At 59.1% G+C, this 21,914-nt stretch overlaps 2 protein-coding genes across 6 annotated transcripts in view; both read right to left on the bottom strand.

Annotated features, from left to right (window-relative positions):
- Kcnab2 (potassium voltage-gated channel subfamily A regulatory beta subunit 2) overlaps positions 1–21,914 on the bottom strand; it is a 70,945-nt gene that overhangs the window by 18,304 nt on the left and 30,727 nt on the right. For 3 of the 5 annotated variants that reach the window (XM_063235387.1, XM_063235389.1, XM_023565767.2), the window contains exons 2-3: positions 20,514–20,645; positions 19,493–19,534 (exon numbers count right to left, since the gene is read on the bottom strand). In XM_063235387.1, coding sequence (XP_063091457.1) covers positions 19,493–19,534; positions 20,514–20,590 — 119 coding nt within the window. In that variant the 5' untranslated portion in view covers positions 20,591–20,645. The remainder of the gene's footprint in view (positions 1–19,492; positions 19,535–20,513; positions 20,646–21,914) is intronic. The other 2 variants (XM_063235388.1, XM_063235390.1) reach the window with 1 other exon arrangement.
- LOC134472880 (uncharacterized) lies at positions 5–19,481 on the bottom strand. Its single transcript, XM_063235391.1, has 2 exons — positions 15,955–19,481; positions 5–11,342 (listed from the first exon to the last, which is right to left on the bottom strand). Exon 2 carries the CDS (start codon positions 2,594–2,596, stop codon positions 1,670–1,672), a length of 927 nt encoding a protein of 308 aa, XP_063091461.1. The 5' UTR covers positions 2,597–11,342; positions 15,955–19,481; the 3' UTR covers positions 5–1,669.

Below are 21,914 nucleotides of genomic sequence, written 5' to 3'. Positions count from 1 at the left end.
AAACACAGCCTGAGTTCTAGTGCCCAGGCACAGTGCCACCAGCCAGGCTTACCCCATGGTTGGTGCCAGCCCTGCCCACTCCCACCATGGTCACTGCATGTCTTGAGGCCACAATGCACAGAGCACCATCAGAGAGGCCTCTCCTCCGAGGACGGGTGAGGGGGCCACTGGCTGGGCCCTGTCCCCATCCCTCCTTGAGGCTGATGGCCGTGGAAGGACACTGGAGCCCACAGGCTGCTCCAGGTCTCACCCCTGGGCAGACCTGGCAGTGGAAGCCCTCACCAGGTGCTGCCTGGGCCCTGTGCTGGGCCCCCAGAGGCCCCGCCTGACGGGGTGCATGCCAGAGCCCCACACATGGGCCTAAGATGTCACGAGCGGCTTTAGAATGCCACAGAGGTGGCAGCCATCTGCTGAAGATTGGTGGTCTGTCTGGTGCCCGGGACAGACGGTGCAGGCGGGAGCCAACTGTGGCTCTTAGGCACCAACCCAGCCTTCTCCTAGTGACTTAGTCCCAAAATAATAAATAAAAAGGCAAGATAAACAATAATAATAATAACAACAATGATAAACAGGCTGGGGATGTAGCTCAGAGTGAAGGCTCTGAGTTCAATCCCTAGAGCTGAAAAACTGAGAGAGGGAGAGATGGGGAGAGAGAGGGACAGAGACATGGAGAGGGAAACGTCCTCCTCTTATACACCGTGAACTCGTCCAACAGTCCCTTGGCACGTGGAGAGAAAGGCACCACCGTGTCACTGGCAAGTCCCGCACGAGCCAGGCCTACGGGAATCTGTGTCCCCTCCCCTGTGCTGGCCAGGAGGAAGTAGCCGTGGAGGGAAAGGTGAGTGTTTGCTTGGAAGGTTTGATGACTGACCCAAAGGACTGCAGACTCGGATCAGCGGTACCCTTGGCTGCAGGCTCAGAGCCCCCTTTGGCAAACACTGGCAGAGCCCTTTGCCCCACCGTGCACCAGTCTGGTCAGATCTTGGCAGCCAAAGGGAGCTGTGGCCCTCACCATGCAAAGCCACCTGCGTGACAGAAAGTGGAGAGCGAGGTGCTGCCAGGCTGGGTTGCGAGGTCAGGGTTAGGCCTGTCAGCCAGAGAAGCCCCCAAAACATCAGAGCCCACTGCTAGTAAGGGCGGAGCAGCTTCAGCAGCGGGCAGGCGAGGATGTGAAGGGAGGGCAGAAGCGTGGACGCCACCGCCCTGCCGTTTGGGGACCTGCGGCAAACGCTGCTGCTGCCCCCGACCTCTGGTCAGTTCCGGGCTGACACGAAAGGAACCCGCTTTCCCGAGAGGGCTCTGAGTCCCTGTGCCTGGCCAGGGACCCCGGGGCTCAGTTCTTTGATGGCCTCTCTCCGCCACTGCCCACAGGAGTAATTTAGCAAAACTAGGGCACTCCAAGACGCCGCCGACTGTCCCCGCCGGCTTCCCCGACGAAGTGATCGTATTAGTTCTGCCATCCGCCGTCAGCCCAGGCAGAAGGGATGGGAAGGGACAGGGAGCCCCAGGCCGGGCGCGTTATCGGTGTGACAGCTTGGCGGGGCTGAGGAGGCCACAGCCACGGGCTGCGCCGGACAGCAGCTGCAGCCATGGGGCCGCTCGAAACTCCAGCCGTGAGAACCGTTTCCGATGCATTTCTCTCCGCTAACTGAAGCTGGACAGTGATAAGCTATTCGGTCAGTACCGATAAACCTGAATCCTGTTGCTCCTCGTTAGTGTATCTGTGTCTCTCCCAGGACCCGGGGAAATGGCCAGGGAGGACGCACACACGGGAAAGTGCCAGTGCTACTAGGGGACACCTCGCACCCCTGAGCCCCGAGGGCAGAGTCAGGGCTAGGAGGTGCCAGGGGATTACGGATCCTTTTAAATAGAGCTCTCGGCTGCTCATTTTAGCCACCTGGACAGAGGACAAAATCGTGGTGGGAGGGAAGGTGCCACTGCCCCGGTGCTGGCCGGGGAGTGAGGCGGCAGGTGCTTCCCCCCAAGCTCTGCCTACACACATGCTGGGGGACGCTGACCATTTCCTGGTCTGCTCTGCTGCAAATACCAAGCTCCCAGAAGTCAGGTCTGGCATCCAGCTGCAGCGGAGGTCATTCTGGGATGATGCTGGTGTAAGGGGAGGAGGAGCCCAGCCCGGGCCAGCCCTGGGGATAGGATGCCCACTCAGCTTGCTCCTGGGCTGGGCTGCCCTGACCTGGTCCCTGCTCTGGGCACTCTTGGGCCCTGTGGAGAGTGTGGGACTGAGAATCAGCCATCTCTGGTTCTCCAAAGCTTCCAGGAGAGGGGGTGTGGGTGTTGGGGTCAGGATCACCCTTGGGTACTGCAGTCCCACTGTACCCTGGCTGTGCCTGGGGTAGATGAGGGGACACCCTTGGGGGCAGGAGAGAGAGGGCTTGGCCAGGGCTGAAGGGTCTGGGTTTGGGCTCCCACTCCTGTTTTGGCCATTTAGAGATGACGCAGCCACCCTGCTCCACCAACTCCCCAAAACAAGCTTGCCGAGCAGAGCTGGCCCAGGCTCAAACCCAGGTCCCCACAGTGGGAAGCCTCCAGTGCCCTCCCTGCCTCCCACATGTACGTGCAGAGTGGTCACCCCCATATGGGGACATGCAGGTGCTTACACGTGCAGGGACCCAAATGTGCACATGTGGACACATGGTCACCCTGCACACACTGGCTCCTGGAGACCCGCTCTCTAAGGAGCCATGGCAGGGACCACAGTAAGGTCACATGTTCTGTTTACATAGGGCCACATGGCGTGGTCCTCTGATGGACCTCGGATGGACTCAAAAGGCGCAGCAGGCACAGAATTCGGACACAGAAAAGTACGCACACATTCGATTTTTGACCCCACTTGCCAACAGATACAAACCCCGGTGCTTCTAGGTTAGGAAGTCCACTCTGGGCTGTCCCCACTGGGCCTAGGGCACCGGGACTCAATCCTTCAGCCAAGGAGCACCAAGCCTCCCCTTACTGGGGACAGTAGTGATGTGTGCAGACGCAGGACCCCAGTTCAACCTGCAGTCACCTGAGGGGTGCCAGGCGTGGGGACAGGGTCCCTTTCCACTTGCTCATCTTCCCGTGTTGGTTCTGGGGAGGCAGGAGCTGCCCACCTCCACTCTTGGGGAATCTCCGGGGCTTCCGAAGTTGGCACCAACATCATCTACAAACCCTGACTGCCCTCCTCTGACATGAGCAGGACCATCTGTACCTCAACTGTTCCGATATCCCAGGGCCCAGAGTCCCCCACTTCTTTTGCATCTGTGCAGCCTCAAGTAGCAGAGACCCCTTGCTCCCTGGAGCATCTCCTCAGGGCAAGAAGACCCAGCGGTCAGGATCTCCCATGGGGCGAGGAGGCCAGAGACCAGCGGCTGTCCTTGCCCTACCCCAGACCCCTTCCTGCCAAGCCAGGACCCTTCTCCCATCCCCGGAGCACATGAACAAGGCCAGGGGGCAGCTCGGGGACACAGGCAGGGCAGGCAGACCCTGCCCCAGACGCTCAGACCCTCTCCACACACCAGTCACAGGACCGGGAGCGGGGACAGAAACCAGACAGCCTGGAGACCATTGCAGGAAAACTCAGGGCACTGCCTGGCTACCCTGTGCCCACTTGAGCAAGACTCCTTGCTGGAGGAACTTGGGTCTGCTAGGGAGGGGCAGTCACTTCTGCTGCATGGGTCAGCTGCCCGCTCCCACCCCTGGCACTCAGGAGTGTTACTGAGGCCTCTGCCGAGACCAGATGCTACCCACGGGGCATCTGGGGCTTGCGGCCGGCGGGTGGGATCCCCAGAAAGAGCAGGCAGTGCGGAGTTTAACATGGGGGGGGCCCTGGCTGCCATAAACGAAGGTTCCCCCAAAAGAAACAAAAGCAGGGGAAGGAATAGGGGTGATTCACACGGCTCCCCCCACAGCTGCAAAGAGACTGGGGCTCTCAGGAGTCCGTGCTCTGCTTCTTAGGTCCACTGAGGGCTCAGCCATGGCCAGCAGCCTGAGGGAGCTCCTCGCTTCCCGGCACCCCGCCCTGCGCATCTGGTACCCCGTACCTATATTTCATCCCGGCCTGCTGCGTGCTGGTATTGCTGGTGCCCGGGGCGCTCTGCACCGAGAGCTGCCCCAGACTCCGGGCCACCATGGCCACTGTGCGGAAGCGGCCACGGGTGCCCGGGCTGGGGCTGCTGGCCGCTGGCCGGTTGAGTCGCTCCTCGGGGCCCCGGGCCTTGAGGCTGTGTTCTGAGCATGCGAAGGAGACCTGCATGTCTCAGCTACTCAGGAGGCACGAAGAGGCAGCCAGGTGTCCTCTCAGGAGCAAGGGTTTCTGAAGACGATGATGGAGAAAACGCCCATGCAGTCTCCTGCCCAGCGCAGAGCATCAAATTTCCAGACGCAGACAGAGAAGACCTCATCCAGGAGGAGTCCAGGATGGGGGCCAGGGGTCACTTCCCATTGTCCTTCTCAGCCGGGCCTTCTCTGTCCCCACTCAGCCCTGGCTCTGGCTGCAAAGTCCCCCACAGCCTTCAGAAGTGCTGGGCAGGACAAGGCTGGGAGCACCTCCAAGCTGGTGAGCAACCACGGTCCTCGGCAGGAGGAGGAGGCCGCTCTGGGCGCTTCCTTCCTGAGCCCGAGCTAGAGCAGGGAGGCGGCCTGGGCCTGGGGGGCCTGAAGTAGCTGCTGCTCCTGGCCAGAGGTCGCAGGGAGCAGCTGCTCTCTAGCTTCCCGAGAGCCTCTCACACGGGCTCCTGCCGAGGCGGGGAGGTGGCCAGCGGCACAGGCAGCCGATGGAGATTCATTATTAATGACGCAGGATGCAGAGCCGCCTGCCCCGCTGGCCCCCGAGGCCGGAGCGGGCAGAGCCTCCCCTGGGAGCAAGAGCCCTGCTCTGCCTGGCATGGGGAGAAGCCAAGCCCGGAGGCCATGGAGAGAAGCCCACCCTGGCTTGATGACAGTGACAGGGACAGCCCAGGACAGAAACCCAGGAGTCCAAGGGACAAAAGGACAGAGCAGCTCCCCCCCTTGGAGGAGGACTCCTAGCGGGATCTGAGAGTCCTGCTGAACGCAGGATGAATGCATGTGTGTATGGGTGAGTGAACAACAGGGGGGCTGCTGGGTGGGCTCCGGCTGCATCTGACTCCAGGTCCCTCCAGCCCTGCCAGCGGGGGCTGAGACAGAGCACAGGACAGGGCTTAGTGACCGCAGCAAGAGGCTGGCTTTCTCTGGGTCTGCACTAAGAAAGCCAGGGGCATGGCACTGCACCTACTGGATCCCTCTGCTCCCAATGGGACCCAGGAAAGGAGCCACCATGATGCCCTGCCTTTTGACTCCTGCTCGGGTCTGAGTCTCCTTGTGTACCAGCCTGGCAGCCTCTGCTTTTAACTACTCCCCTGCAAAACGCAGATCACAAAGCCGTGTGTGCCCCAGGGCAGACTGGAGTTAGTCCTGGGTTGAGCAGTCTGGAATAACATGAACCACAAAGCTGGGCATGGCGGCAGTCTGGGATCCCATCACTGGGAGGCTGAGGCAGAAGGATCCCCGCAAGTTTGAGGCCAGTCTGGACTACACAGTGAGACCCTGTCTCAACCCCCTCTCCCTCATCTCCAAACAAAACAAAACAAAACAACAAACAGCCCATAAATATGCATTCTAACAATCCCACAGCACAAAGGCATGGTTGTCTGATGGGGCTCAGAGTGGGGCTCCTGCTCCCTGGGCAGCATGAATGGCTCCCAGAGCATCCCAGAGCATCACTGATATGGCCCCAGGAGGAGCCAGCATTTGGGGTGGGACCTGGCCACAGAGCGCTGGGGGGACAAACACCAGCTTTGGCCCAGGCTGCCCTGGAAGGTCACTGTGCAACCTGAGGAGGCCAGTGTGTGTTCGGGGGCTTCTGGGGACCAGCACCAATCCCCACGCAGCTCAGCCTGTCCTGCAGGTGAGCCCAGGACCCCAGGACTGCAAGGCCCTGCCTTTCCTGTGTCGCAGACCTATCAAAGGACCATGTGTGGCCAGATTCTGCCTTTGGTCTCTTCCAGGCCCCACCTCCCATTTCCATGCACACCCCTCTGTGTGCTGCTAACCTGGGGGTCTCACAAGGGCTGGGGCCTCCTTGTGGTTTGAGGGTCACCCGTAATTACAGGACGTACGGTAAGCAGGCTGGATTCAGGGACATCAGAAGTGTCAGAGTCCTCACGTGTAAAATGTCATCCACCCATTGCATATCCAACGATCCCACGCCCAGACACCGACCCAGGGAAGCTCAAGCATGAGCCCCCGCCAACCCTGAACACCAATGTCCACAGCAGTGTTATTCTCACAGCCCCAAAGTGGGGACAGCTCAAACGCCCATCAGCTGGCAACAGATAAACAACACGTGGTCCACGCACACAACGGAACATGGCCGAACCCTCCAAAGGTTCCAGCCCTAACACACCCAAGGATGTAGACAAACCTGGCAACCGCGCCCCATGAAAGACCATGTCACACAATTTCATTTGCACAGAGCACTAAGGCCAGATAAACCCTGAGGGGCGGGAAGCAGGTGTATGTCTCCCGGGGCGGGGAGGGTGTAACGTGATCAATAAAGGGGACGGGTGATGAAAATGTCCCTTGGCTGGAGCACTGTTGAACCGTCCACTTTAAGGCAGAGCTCTGTGTGGCGAGAATCACATTGCAGTGAAGCCAACCCTTGCCCAGCCTCTCCCGCCAGAGCCACTGGATCTCACCCTCTGCCTCCCAGTCTCCTTCCGCACCGGCTCATGCACAAGTCACCCCCCTTCTCTACCCCGCTGCGCCCAGGGGAGCCCAGAGGCTGGGAGTCACTGGCTGTGGCACCTTGGTGTCTCCCACACTCAGGCACCCAGAGGCCTTTCTGTAACACTGGACCAGTGGACCAAGGGGCCAATGGAAGACTCGGCGACACCCCTGACCACACAGAGGGACACGGAAACTGCGGGGGAGTGCGCGTTTCTGGGGGAATGGCATTTGCTGTTGTATCCGTGGTTCTCGGAGAACCCAGGGGAGACATTTTAGGGACGCTGGAAGCCCCCTCGGCACCAGTGAGCTCCCCTCTTCAGTGGAAATCAGAATAAAACACGAGGTGCAGCTGCTCCTGGCCAGGCCCCCCAGCAGGTGAGCTCGGCTCGGGCCCTTTCCTAGGCGGCAGCCACCATTGGGAGGAGGAGAACACACGAATAATTTTCCCGCAGAAGAAATTATCCAGCCAAATGTCAACAGCGCTGGGCACTGGGAGCCCATTGTGCCTTAGTGAGGGTCCCGGGTCAGCAATGGCTCAAGGTCGCTCATTCGGACAAGGCAGAGCAGACTGTCCAATAAGCAGGAGACAGTGAGTCACAGGGAGGGGACACAGGGGCCTCTGCAGACACACCCAGCCCCAGAGGAGGCTGCTCGGCACCCAGAGCTCCCAGCCGGCATGGAGAGGGGCGACATGGGGGGCACTTCCAATGCCCCCACCCCCACCCCGTACTGGAGATTAAACCTAGGGCTTCACACTGGGCCACAACCAGCCCCTTTTAAAAAAATTTGAGGCAAGGTCTTACGTGGCTCAGTGGCCCTGGCTGGGTTCAAACGTGCCGTCCTCCTCCCTACATGGGCTTCCAGGCGCCAGGATTACCCGTGACACCACCAATGGGGCTGTTTTCCAACGTCTTATTTTTTAATCAAAGAATACATTGTTCTTTCAATTGGGAAAACAAGCACCCAGTTTTTCTTTGAACTATATGACCGTGGGATGACGAACACAAAATGACACCAAGAAAGGGCCAGCCGCTCCCCTGTGCCTGGCCGCCGGCCACAGGGTGAGGGCCGCTGAGGTCCCCATGGCTCCCGGCTAGACCCTGCTGGGTGCTTCAGCCGTGGGCTCCTCACTGCAGTCTTGCCTCAACATACCCCCTGGGACACTGGACAACCTCACCAGAGAGGTTAAGCCCAGCCTGAGGCCGGCCTCAGCGGTGCCCTGGTGGGATGGGAATGTGAGCTTGAACCCCAAATCCTGAGGGACCCTGGGCCCTCTCACTATACCAGCAGGTGGCTTCTGGCTCCCCCTGCCCCTCTAGGGGAGCAGTGGGAAGGAGAGGTAGAGTCGGGGGGCGGATGAGGACCAAGGCCGCCCGCACCATCCCGACTACCTGGAGTGGCTTGGGATGCACGGGGCGCTCGTGAGGAGCAGGGAGAGGACAGCATGGGGCAGGGAGGGGTCTGAGGATGCCTGGTAGGAGCTTGTTCTGATGGCGTGCTCAGGTCTCTGTGCAGGCCAAGCCACAGTACAAATGATGGGAAGGAGGAAATCCGGGGAGCCCCTGCCAGGCAGAGGGAGCAGGAAGTACAGACCGAGGGTGGAGATTTGGAGGGAAGGATCCGGGCGGGCAGGCTGGACTAGATGACCGTGCAGAGCAGAGGGGAGGCGGTCAGCGCTGGCAGCGAGGCGGTGGTCAGGCAGTGCCACACTCTGGGTAGTTCCTTTCTTTCTTCCTCCCCTCCCCACCTCTCCCCCTTCATCCGCTTCCTCTAGCACTGGGAATTGAACCCACGGCCGGTATTGGGCAGGTCTACCTCTGAGTACTATCATTATAGTCCTTGTCACGGCCTGGATGTCAGGCAGAGGATTTAGTTGCTACCCTAATGCAACGTGACCTTGTCCTGTCTCATTACATCTGCAAAGACTGTTTCCGTTAACAATGTATCCAACATTCGAGGTGCATTAACATTTTGAGGGATGAGACCTGAGCCACCACCCCTGCCATCGCAAGTCCTACCCACACCACAGGGAGCCACAGCCTTCCCTGCAGAGTCTGGAAGCTACAGTCTGCCCCTCCCCGCTCATCAACGGACACACTCTGTCCCCTGTGCCTGCTCAGCCACTTGGGCTCTCTCTCGTCTCCTCCAGCAAGAGTGACCCCATGTCTGCCCACAGCCTCTCACTGCCTGGCCAGCACCTCAGTTCTTATGTCACCTCTTCCCCCCCTCCCCATCATCCTGTCACCCGACCTCTCCTATCACATGATCCTGCTTCGTGCCTTGGGACAGGTGATGCTCCTCAAATGCGTTTTTGGGGGTGCTTGCTTTCTCTCTGTCTCCCCCGCACCACAATGTAGGGGCCACCAGGGTGGGACCTTGGTGGCTGTATTCAGGCAGCATCTCTGGGGTCGAGCCTAAGCCTTGGGGCCAAGTGGCCTCTCCAGGAACATTTGCTGGGAGGAGGCATGGTGTCGCTGGCTTGTTGGAACGCAATGAAACAGTGCACAGCTGCCCTCTTGAGAAATTTCCATCAGAAATGAGAGTCCACTGTGGTCACACTGGATGAACATTCTTTCTTGCAGCTGGATTTAGGATGCAAAACCTTAAGAATTCTGCCATCTAATGGACTTATGCAAGAAGTGTTTTGTTTCTTGCATGTTCAAACAATGAGTTGAAGGACAAAAGACACTTTCCACTGGAGAGACCACCCAGAGGCACGGGGCCAGAGTCCAGTGACTCCTCGAGGGGCAGCTGGTGAACCCCTGGGGTGCTGTCCGAGGGAAGCCTCAGCTTCAGGTTGCTCAATAAACCATGGGTGCTGGTTAAAGTTGAGCTTCACATAAGCAATGAATAACTTCGTAGTGTACCTGTCCTCCCCCCGATACCACGGGGGCTGTGTTTATGCTGAAAGAGTGTTCACCGTCTATCTAAAATTCCCATTTGTATCTGGTGACCCTACAAAGACAGGCTAAGCGTGGCCCCCTTTGGCCAACTGGCTCTGACATGGGTTTGTCCCCAAAGACATATGAGGCAGAGCTGCATATTTGTAACCTAGAGGATTTATAAACAGCTGACCCTGGAGCCTTTGGGTCAGGGGAGAGGTGGCTGACGGGAGCGCTGTCCTTGGTGCTGAACCCAAATTGTCTTCTTGAGATTTCAAAGAGTTGGACTTCATGCCCATGACCTGGACAAGCCGGACATGTAATTTGTATCTTTTGCATGATTACAGTCTGGTGCTAGTGATATTCAAGATATCAGCTGGAAACCATCTTCTTCAGAGACAGCCCTATCCAAGGACATAAAGGAGGAAAAGGTGGCGTCGACCCCAGAATCCCACCTGGGTTCCTGATGCCAGAATGGATTTGTTATTAGAGATGATGATTTGGTGACTTCACTAATTAATATTCAGTTAATGCCTAAGGACCAATTTGTTCCAGTGAAGCTGCAAGAGACACCCCCTTCCTTTTTTTTCAGTTCAGGCTGGCCTCGAGCTCACTTTGTAACCCAGGCTGGTCTCCAACTTGCAATGATTCTCCTGCCTCAGCCTCCAGAGTGCTGGGATTACAGACATGTCCCACCATGCCCAGCTTGAAAACATCAAACACTTAACTGCTGTCTTTGGAAAGCTAGGACAATGGCAGGTTTGGGTTCTTTTCCTTGATACATTTTTACGCGGCTGGGATTTTCAAAATATTTACCCCAAAATACATGGGAGATCAAAATGTATGAATTTTAAATTTAGGAAATTATGACAGCGAGGGGCATACTGCTAATGTCCCCCAGAACCCTGCCTCTCCTTCAAATGCCCTTCTCCCATCCTTCTCGCCGCTGTCTGAAGCAGCTCTGGAAGTCCTCCATCAGGTCTCTGAGAGTTGTGACCAAAAACGCAGTGGTTGCTTCCACTGCCGAATGCCATCCCAGCCTGTGTCGGGGGCAGGCTGCTAGAAGCACGGCGCTGTGACCTCACCCACTTCATTCACGGATTCTGGCATCATGTGATTCTGGCTCGTTCCCCCAAAGTCAAAGAGACCACGGCAGGCCGATGTTTTGAAATGATTCAAGACGTGGGGGCAGCTGTGATGGCGAAACTGAAGACACTCGTGAGAGAGGACTTCCAGAGCTGTTCTGAAAGTGGCCAGGATGATGGGCTAAGTCGGTTGGACAGAAGGGGACGGATGCCATCGTGTGTTCTACTGCAGCAGACTTCAAGCTTCACCCTTGCACAACACACTGTGAGCAGTGTTCTGCAGGCTGCACCCTGTGCTCGGCAGCACCCCGTGGCAGGGCTTCTGCGTGCGGGGTGACCGCCTGCCCTCTCCCCACGCCCGGCCCTTACCGATACTTCATGCCTGTGCGCTGGGCGGTGCAGCTGTCCAGGGAGAGGCCGTGCATGCGGAGGAAGCTCTCCATGTTCCTGGCCTGGGCAGCCGCCCGCACCTCCCGCAGCCGCTGCAGCTCCAGGGTGTCCGTCTGGCGGACGGGGTGCAGGGCCCAGTCCGAGTGGCACCTGCTGCTCACGCTCCGCAGGCTCTCGCTGTATGTCATGGACAACATGGTGCCGGCCGGCCTGCGAGCTGTTGCTGTCCAGACGGGAAGTGCTGAGTGGTGGTGGATTAGAGAGCATCAGTGGCCCTCGAGTCTCAGGCTGGCCTGCGGGTCCAGTGAAACAACCTCCCAGGAGAGCTGCCACCCAGAGGGGCTGGTGTCTGGGGGTGGAGTGGCCTCAGGGTGGAAATACCCTTTGGCACGAGAATCTCTGCCCTTAAAGAGGCTGGTAGCCCAATCCCCCTTCACCCGAGTCCCTGAGACAAGCACAGGCCAAGCGGCATTGCAGGCAGGATTGTGCTGTACCCCAGAAGTTCTGGGACAAATAGAGCACAGGGAGCATGCAGAGCTTAAGCTCGAAACAGAAGCCAGAGGCTGAGGACCAGGGCTGCTGCCCCCAGGACAGAGGTGCTGTGTGACGGCACTCTTTTGAAAAGGCTCCTAGGTTAAATGGCTCTCCAGGAGGCAGCACCAGGCACATGTGCTGCGGAAGCAAGCTCTCAGGTGATCCTGCCAGGCTGGCACCTTGCCCCTGCACACCAAGGGCTGCCCCCAGTGCCCCGTGTGTTTGGAGCTTTTGGGGCGAAACGCTACTCAGGCAGTACTCTCGGCTGTTGGGGGCACCCCAACCTTAGCCCAGTGAAGAGCCCCAAAGCCCGTGGAATTCTCCAGTAGAAACCCCAAGCAGGACTCAGAGGTGGGCTATGGGGATACCCTGGGGTAACAAGTGTGGCTGGCATGGGGTGATTTCAGAGTTCACCTGTTCAGAACCATTGCTGTACAGTCAACAAGCAATGAATACAGCAGCTGAAACTAAAACCAGCATAGATGTCCCTGGGGCGCGGGGCACGGCTCAAACGGCAGTCCATGCACGGAGCGGAAGTGTGCAGCCACCCAGAACGGGGTGTCCCCACATGGACCATCATGCAGTGAGCCCCAGAAGATGGGGGAGGGGGGAAAATAGGCAGAGTGAGAGAGCGCATGTGCGGAGAGTGGCTGTTGGTGTTAATCCACGCATGAAACAGGGAGCGGATCAATGAGGCATGGTGGCCGCATCTGTGACTCGGCGGCAAGGACCCCTGAGCAGGGCAGCGGACTGTGCCTTAGGCTCCCCAACCCACCGGGGAAAAGCCCCTGTCTCTGTCTGGATGTTGCATGGTGGCCCTGGTACGGACACCTGAAGGTACAGAGGGTGTCCCCATGTCAGCTGGGCCAGCTGCAGGGTGGGGTCCTGGAGCAAGGCCCTGAGAGGTGGGATGGGACCGGCAGGGCCCCCAGTTCTGCTTCAGAGGGAGGAAGTTTATCCTGGGAACAGCTGGGAGGGCTGCCTGGGAGCTGGGGTGGCTGCAGAGGTTCTGCATGGGTCCTGGGTGTGGGGACCAGGAGGCCCTGGGCTGGCATCCTCCTGGGCTCAGCTGCGTGGGGTCTGCCTGCCCCGCTTCTCCAAGGCAGAAGTCTGAGATGAGATTGGTGCTGGGTCCTTTTCAGGGGGTGAGCACCCTGGGTGACCCCTAACTGTCTGACTGCCGCTTCACCTGCCAGGGGCCCCTCTAGAACCCTGCTCTGCCCCTTTCATGGAGGCTTCCTGCGAGTGCCCACCCAGGTGTCTCTTTTGCTTGCAGGGACTGGCACCTGTGTTCTGCTCCCACAGCTCGGGCCTGGCTCTGAGCAGGTGCCGGAAACGCTGACTGACCTGCCGCCGAGGTGGGAGGAGAAGGAGCCCCGAGAGCAGCTGGAGAGACTGGGGTATGTGCATGGACTCTGCGGGGAGCCGCTCCGCACAGGCCTCAGATCTGGCCCCCAGGACAGGCTGCTGTGGGGCTAGGCCCGGCACCTGCACTTCCATTGGGCCCCCTTCCTGTGGTGCCACCTGTCATCCATTAACGTCCAGATTATTACACTTGCTCCCTCGGGACGCTTGGTCACAGGGCAGTGACCTTTTTGTCTGCTCTTGCACACCCAGCAGTGCCCAGAGTACCCTTAGAGGGGACACAGAAGGCCAGCTAGGGCTGCAATGGCCATTTCCTGGCCGTGCCCCGATAGCCGTCAGCTAGGACTGTGCTAGCTCCAGCCCAGGGCCAATAGCTCTGTGTAGGCCACTGTCTGTCTGCCTGGAGCTGTGTGGCTCCCACCCCAGGGCTCACAGCCCCCGAGGGCCACATGCCAGGTGGGGCTGTGCAGGACTCTGGGTGCTAATGTGGGCACAGCTGCCTCACCTTCTGGGGAGTCAGTGGGGAGGTAGCAGAGGGACCTGGCCTCAGGGTGAGGTTCGAGGTAGGATCTGGGGCCACAAGCCCACAGGTAGCAGGGCTAGCTCCTCACCGTCCTGTGCATGCAGGGTGGCACCCAGCAGCTCCTTCCCAGGTGGCCGTGTGGCTGGCAGCCAGCTCCCTTCCTTGAGGCAGGCTGCAGCCTGAGCTCTTCCCGAAAGGCAGGCCACTCTCAGACGAGCACTGTCCCAGCCAGCACGGCCAGCCAGCGATCGATAGTCATTAGCTTTCAAGACATTAGCCGCTCCAAGCGAGCGCGGCCTGGCTGTGCCCTGGAAACACAGCCAAGGCCCTGGGAAGCAACACAGCAGGGCGGGGTTCCTGGGCCCAGGATGGGGCGCCCCTGGCTGCCACCTACGCAGTGTCACCCAGGAGATCCTGCATTTGTTCCAGGTCTCAGTCTCCCAAGCCCCGTGGAACCACAAGAGAGGCGCCTGCAGAGCTGGGGGGCAGCCAGGAGCACATGGCACCGGGTGGGGGGCCTGCACCAGGGTGTGGGCTGTGGTACCAGCCACCACACATGGCGAGGGGACTACAGCCCCAGTCCGACAGAGGGGGACACCAGGCAGACACCGGGCAGCACTGGCTTGCAGGATCAAAGAGATGCTAACGATCACCTCTTCCCTGGAGAACCTGCACAGTGGGTGAACTGGGAGACGGGGCGGAAGGAAGGGCCACCTCCTTGGCCAGCTCACAGTGGTGCCTGTCCTATGCTATGGGGTCCAGGGTCTCTCTGCTTATGATCTGCCTGCATTTTGTGGCCCTGGGAGTGGGCTGAGGTAGGGACACTGTGACACGGGGGGACCCACAGCCTCTTGCTGGAGTGTGGCATCAGGGACTTGTGAGCAGGGTAAAGAGTGGGCACGGTGACCCGTGGCAGTGGTGGAAGAGAAGCAGAGATCTGGGCCCGGGAGCGGTCCAGGTGGGAGGGGCCTGTGGGGGCAGGCCTCTGGGGAGGGTGTGTGTGTGTGTGTGTGTGTGTGTGTGTGTGAGAGAGAGAGAGAGAGAGAGAGAGAGAGAGAGAGAGAGAGAGAGGAGGAGGAGGACAGGCACCTGCAGACGGCCCAGGGGCCCTGGCAGTCACTAGAGCTGTAGGGACTGTGCGGGTGTGGAGGACACAGTCCCTGTCCCCTGGAATCCCTCTCATTGGGAATAGGGGATGATTAGCACAGTCCCTGGACACAAGACCCCAGGTTGGACATGGCCAGGAAGTATGAGTGTGGGGGAAGCCAACTGTTGGGGTTCTAGGCTTGAGCCCTCTATCTCCTTATTTTTTGGTACCAGGGATCAAACTGGTGACCTCAGACTTGCCAGGCAGGTGCTTGTGGTGCTGAGCTAAACCCCCGGCCCCGAGCCCGCTACCTTCGGAGTTTAAAAGTGCAGTGAGATGGAGGCGGACAGTTGAAACTTCAAACGTAGCCTGGCCAACTCAGTGACTTAGCAAGACCTCGTCCCACCGTAAAACAGAAAGAAGGCCGGGGATGTAGCTCAGTGCTAAGTTCCCAAGTCCAAGCTCCAGTGTGTCGGGGAGTACACAGCCCTGGGGCCTCCGATACAAGCCGTCCCTGCCACTGCCCGAGCCAGGGCTCCTGGCTGTGGCTCTTGCCTGCCTGCTCCGGCCCTGCCTTCAGCAAATCTATTCTCGTCAGCTGGGGGGCTCGGGGGAATTCACGTGAAGTTACACCGCAGCCTGCGGAGATGGGGCGCCGCTGCTGCTAACCTCATTTAGCCAGAAGGAACCGCTGCCCTCCCGGCCTGGCTCCCACCTGGAACCTCTGAACCGGGATCTGTTTACCGACAGCCCCCAAAGGATAACGGGGACACTGAGAAGGAGCCTGCAGTGCCAGACAGTGACGCTGGCCCTGGCGCTCCAGAGTGGAGATGCAGGGAAGCAGGTACCATTGGGGTGCAGCTACCCAGGACACACACAGACCCCCACCCTCAGGGCAGAAACCAGAGTGGTCAGCAAGGCGAGGTGCGACAAACAGCACCAGGCTGCCTAGAGGGACCCTATAGCTGGCACCAAACTCCCCCGGGCGGGTTCGAAAATGCCTATTTCAGGGTGCACCCAGTGTTTCAGCAGACAGGAAGGGGCAGCAGCAAGCAGGTGCAAGCGAGGAACCCCAGGGATGCAGGTGCTGCCGGACGCAAGGGCTCACAGCCCCCGAGGGCCACATGCCAGGACCCTCCCCTCCAGGGCTACCCTGGGCAGCTCATCTCTGAAGTTGTACGCTATGAAAAATGTTTCGTTTCAGATCGGCCCGAAGTGACCCAAAATAGCACCCTCCCAGGTGCTATTTGAGTTCCGAGGATGCCAGCCCCTGGCCCCTGGGCAGCAGCTCCCCCTAAGAAGGTGGCCACCGTGTCCAGTCCTGGGGCTGAAGGGACGACTCACCTGCCTCTGGGGGTGGCTGCTGGTTATTAGGGATGTGAGGCTGTGGTGGCGGCGGCGGCAGTGACCGTGTCGTTGGGAGTGTCGCTGCAGAACGTCAGAGGCAATCGGTGAGCGAGCCGAGTCCCACAAGGGTCCACTCTGGAGGCGGCGAGTCCATTAGCTCTATTAGGGCGTTTTCGTCTAAGCGAGAGGCTGAATTATTCACAAGCTCCGCTTCCCCTGAAAGCTCGGGCAGCAAGTTCCGCTGTGCAGCCTGGCACTGCCAACTGCTGGCAGGCCGGGTAGGGGTGCAGCCAGAGGGTGTGGGGGTGCACTCCTCTCAGCCACAGGTAGAAAGAGTTCAGCTGTGCTATTCGTTATCCGAGTGTGTGGGACAGAGTTTACTCCATTCCAATCCGTGCCTGTGGTGGGCTGGCAGGGGTCCCCAAAGCAAGTGACTGCCATCCACAGCAAAGCAGCAGGGGTCTGCTGAGGGGTCCCCCAGCACGTGAGGTTGCTGGGCCCCTCATTGGTATATCCTGTGCTGCCAGGAAGTACACGTGGCTGGAAGGTTCTGGAAATCTGCTCCTTGGACATCACACGGCCACCATCTCCAGGCAGGACCTCGGCAGCCTCTCCTGTCACATGGGTCCTGAGCTGGGGTTTGGGGAAAGCTTCAAGGCTGCTCCAGTGAGGCTGAGCTCAGTCCTGGCTCCAAGGTCCTGACTTTGCACCCCAGGGGTGCTATGTACCACGAAGTCCCAGCTTGACTTCTTCCAGCTAAAGAGGCCACACCCATGCCCAGTGGAGTCCAGATGGAGGCTGACTTCTCTCTGCCACCATGGGGGTGACAAGACAGGAAACTGGTGCCCCAGATGGGGTGGAGAAGGTGAACAGAGTGGAGAGAACCTGGAATCCGAGGTGCCCGGTGGTGGGTGGGTACTGGGAGGCTCAGGAAGTGCACTGGGGTGGTTTTCCCCCAAAGGCCATGTTCATCACTACACCTGGACAGAGTGTGTGTGCGTCCCCAGGGCCTTGTGTGGAAGGCTTGGTCCCCAGGGAGGTGGTGTTGGGATTGTGGGCCTCTAAGGGGCAGTGAGGGCTGGCCAGAAGTCACTGTGCCATGTTCCTGGGACCCTGGCATGAGCCTGACCAAGCTGTGCTCTCTGGCTTCCTGCTCACCTGCCATCAGCCACAAGGACCCAGATGCACCTCCGCAGTCCGGCCTCTCGCTGTCCTCTGTCACGTCCCTGGTGGCCCAGTTTGCATGGACATCAACACTTGCTCTCTGTGCACCTCTCCACGTGGTGGCTGTCACCTCTGTGGTCCTGCTCTGCCTCAGAGGGCAGCTCACAGTCCCCACACCGTGCTCCCCAATTATGAACTGTAATGACACTGACTGGGCTGGGGGCTTCCTCTGTGACCTGTTCTGCCTTCCAGACATGACTGGCACTGGGGTACAGTTCTGGGGTGGATGCACGACTGTGTGACTGTCCCCAAGACTTCACCAGCTGTGTTGGTGAGCGCTGATGACTTCACTTCCTCCCCCTGTTCCAGGAGGGACTGATCTTTCTTTCCTTTGGCTCTGAGCATAGTCACAATTCTTGCTTTGGCTAAAAGAATGGAAGCAGAAATGACAAAGTTCTGGCTCCAACCGTTGGCCCTTGGAGACACAGCAGATTTCTGCTTCTCTTTTGGTCAAGAATGATGGCAAAACAGAGACCGCCAAGGCCTCCCTACAGTTTGGAGACAGATCTAGTCCAGCCCATCCCAGAGGAGCTGATTTGAGTCAGACTTCAGACACACAAGCAAGAAAGAAACACTAATAGTCACTGTGCCTTGGGGCTGCTTGTCTTGCGGCACTTTGTACTGAGCTGACTGGTACAGGGTCTTACTGCCGTCCTCGTCTGGGAGCTGCTCAAGGGCAGTATGCTCACCTCTGAAGGGCAGAGGACACCTCACATAGCCTAAGCAGCTCCTTGATTCCACATGATGGAGGTGCCCAGTTGGGAGCAGCACCCAGTTTGTGAAACAAAGGTCTCAGCCCTGACAGTCATCATTGTCAGAGGCCCCACTCAAGTGTCACAGGGACCCAGGGAGAGGATGACCAGAGGCTGTGGACAGTGGATGGTGTTGCTGAGAGGCCAAGATGGAGGCCTTTGGAGTTGGCTTTAAGACAGGAAGGCCCGGGGATACCGTGCTCCCCAGGAATGGACAACAGGACGCACCTGGGCCTCCGAGCTTCCAAGGGCAGCAAGTGGTGTGGGAGATGACTAACACACCCTGACGCACTCGGCCCTGCCAGGGTTCCCTCTGAGCTGCAGGTGGGCACCTGGGCTTTTTCTGCCCGGCCAGGCAAACTGCTTCTTTTACGGACAGAAGCGGCCCAGGCCTTGCAATTCAGGGGCAAGTTTCGGCATCACAGGTCACATCCTCTGGGACGAATGCCACACAGTCATTACGATAGATTTGTGCACCTTTGCAAGCTCAGCTTCAGATTTCACTATTTTGGTGAAAATCTTATTGAACCAAAATGCCAGCAAATTGGGATCAGCTGTTTACCTAGGGGAACAGGGCCACACTGGAAGCACCACAGCAGCTGGACAAATTAGCTTGCATGCCCAGGCCATGGTCACACTCAGGTGCAAGGCCGAGGGGAAGAACAGGTTCCATGGAAACACAGTGCAGGTCTGTCAGTGCCCTGCCAGAGACGCCAGCCACAAATGCTTTCAGTGCTGCTTCTCGCAAGGGTGCAGGTCTTCTATTCCCAGGCCCAGCGCCACGACGTGGCAGCTCGCATGTGGACCTGCCACCAAGGGCTGCTGCTTGCTTGCATAGTCCGGGGGGGGGGCGGCGTGTATGACCCCGACAGTTTACTTCCTGGATCCAGAGGGTGTCCAGGTAGGATGCCCTGCTTCACAGGAGGACAGCAGGACCAGAAGGAGGATGGTCGGGCTTGACAGCTCTTGCTGGACATGTGCCCAGGGCTCTAGATGCTGCGGCCCATTGGGCCTGGCCACCCAGCAGCAGCAAACACCTACTTCTATCTTGCCAATCGAGGAATGCAACAGAAGGATGACCTGCTTCCACCCTGACCCTGATCTGGGTCTCAGGGGTGCCATGAACCCCTATCGTGAGCTTATCAGCCTCCCACCAACCAGATCGGCCCAAATCCACAGACAAGAGAACAGACGGCTTGCCACGGGGCCTTTGCCATGGTAACAAAGGAAGCACAAATCCGTGGCCTCAGGAACGCGTCCCACCCACGGCTACATGCTCGAGGTTCCACGGGTACATGGGGCTGGGAGCTAAGTAGCCTTCAGAAGGCCACGTGTCCCGATCACAGCAGTGTTCAAGTCGGCCAGCACGTTTGATCACCGTGACCACATATTCTCCCCAGCTCAAGACACAGTGCTCCGGAAGAGGTGCCGAGAGAGACAGAGCCTGGGTGCTACCTGGGGATGCCAGTTCCCCGACCCGACCCGACTGACATGCTCCTCCCACCCAGTCCCCTGCCGTTCTGTTTGCGGGGGTGGAGGGAGGATGAAGGACTCATTACCTGTAAAACTGGAGCTGTCTTTTGGGACTCCCATACCGAGTACTTCGGACAGCAATGGAGGAAAGAAAAGAGAGAGAGTCCACAGTGGGCATTAACTTTGGGCAGGAGGCAGCTTGGAAGTCGTCGCTGGCTCTGCGGCCCCTGAGCCCCAACCCCCACAACTCAGGTCCCTAGGATGCGGGCAGAGCACCAGGGCTCTGCAGCAGTGCCACCCAGTGGCCACGGAAGCAGAGGTCCAGACACCTGGTCCTGGCCTGGCCATAGTATTTTGCATGGGAGCTTCTGGGTACGGTCTGGCAGGGTCTTGCCACAGTATCATCTTAACACGCTCTAGAACAATGGCTGAGCTCTCCAGCACAGATGTGCCACCAGCTGTACCCGGTGTGACAGGTGGTGACTCCGACCCCTTTTTTAGGACAGACGTCCCTTTTCCTGGGGTCCCACAGTCAAGGTCGCCTCTGATCTAGGAATGATCTAGATTGCTGGGTGATCGGCAGGTTTCTAGTGCCCTCTGCAGGCTGGGTTTGCCGCAAGGCTGCTGCTGGGCATGGACGTCCAGAGCTGGGCTTGGAAGTGGCTCCCATGGGGAGGAGGTTGGGGTCCCCCAGGAGCAGCCAGCTGTGCCTGGCTGTTGGGAAACGGGCAGATGCGGCTCCCCACAGGGCTGAGAGGTCACGAGCCCTGTTCAGGGCACTGGGGAAATGGGGATCAAGAGTCATGTGACTGATGCATGTGAAGTGCAAGACCCGGAAGCCGGAAGGGCCCTCGTGCATAGTCGTGCCCTGTGCACCCACCAACGAGATATTGGAAGTGTGGAACCAGGTAAGAGTCTTTGCCGGCTGGAATCCACCCAGGAAATCGTACTTTTTCCCTTCCCACCTCGGCTCTCAAAAGCTTCCCTTTCTCCCTTGTGTGAACGCTTGTGGCTGTGCAGGGCACAGCCCCATGGTCCTGCACAGCCTGCTGGGTCTTTCTGGCTCCCGGGGTGGGGGCAGTGGCCTGGTGGACGGGGCGGGGTTACCTGTAGATCATCCCGGGGGAGCCCGTTTGCCGCAGGGAGAGCCGAGCCGGGGAGCCTGTGGTGGATTCCGGATACATGGAGCCGGCCTCACTCCTGCAGACCTGCTCCCTTCTTCACAGAGGACGGAAAGTTCTGGAAGGAAAGCAAAGCAAGGTGGGGGAAGCGGTGGTTAGTGAAGGCCAGCCAGGCTTGGCAAGAGGCGGCCTGAGCCCATGGGGCATCCGCACGTCACTCATCCGACGGATAGCATGACCCAGGGGCCCTGTTGATTGGCCTGATGACCCCGGAGGACCCCACTCCTCCACTCTGCACCCCACTGGGCTCTGCCTTTCCTGGAAAGCGAAGGTTCTGCTCTTCATACGAGCAGAGCTCTGTGGACCTCTTGGCCCATCTTCCCGGCCCCCTTCCTTGGGTCCTACTCCCGCTCACGGCAGCTTTCTGAGCTTGTCCTGGTTTCTGGATGTCCCCGCCTCAAGCGGTCCCCTCCCCTTGAGGATGGCTGGTGGCTGCAAGCAGCACAACACGACCAACCTGATGAGCCATCACCATTGTGCCTGGGCAGTGCGGACTGTAACAGCTATCTTGTTACTGACTCTCGCTGGCTCTGCAGAAGCAGGCTGCCATGTGGACCAGGCCCAGGTGGCCAGAACTGAGTGACCTCTGCTCGCAGCCAGCAAGGAGTTGAGGCCTCGGCCCAACAGCCGCACAAAGCTACTCCTTCACAGGACCCTGGGAGCTGGGAGGCAGGCCTTCCCACACTGCGCTCTCCCACGAGAGCCCAGCGCTGGCCATAGCTGGACCTGTGCCTGTCTGGTTGTGGGGCCCAGAGGCTGTAGGCTTGGCCAAGTCCACTGGAACTCAGGACCACAACACTCGGGACCTGAGATCATAAACACCTGCTGCGGGAAGCCACTAAACTTGAAGTCACCTGTTATGGCAGTAGGAGATGACGTATACAACCACCAATATCCATCCATCCGTCCATCCATCCATCCGTCCATCCGTCCATGCATCCATCCGTCCGTCTGTCCGTCCATCCGTCCATGCATCCATCCATCCATCCATCCGTCCGTCTGTCCATCCGTCCGTCCATCCATCCATCCATCCATCCATCCATCCATCCATCCTTCCAGGTCCTCCCTTGGGAGGAGCAGCCACTATCTTCCTTTTGAAGCCCTGCTCAGCCCCCAGGGCTTCAGCTTTAAAGGGACTGAGTCCCGTGGCCCATCTGGCTCTTCCCTCCCCCCAGCCATGGCCTCAAGGCCTGCGCCTTCTCCACCCAAGGTCCTTGCATGACAGCTCCTTCTGCCAGGCCAGGGGGGCCCTCCTATCCGCCTACCCTCTGCATGGGGGTTTGAGGTGTCTGGGGTGTCCATGACTCTGCACCCCTGATGCTCACTA

The sequence above is a fragment of the Cavia porcellus genome, unplaced genomic scaffold (genome assembly GCF_034190915.1).
Source record: "Cavia porcellus strain 051 isolate PalLab524CR breed Dunkin Hartley unplaced genomic scaffold, mCavPor4.1 scaffold_25, whole genome shotgun sequence".
NCBI classification, from domain to species: Eukaryota; Metazoa; Chordata; class Mammalia; order Rodentia; family Caviidae; genus Cavia; species Cavia porcellus.
Note: the sequence above shows the minus strand (reverse complement) of the source record. Positions and strands in the feature narration are given on the sequence as shown.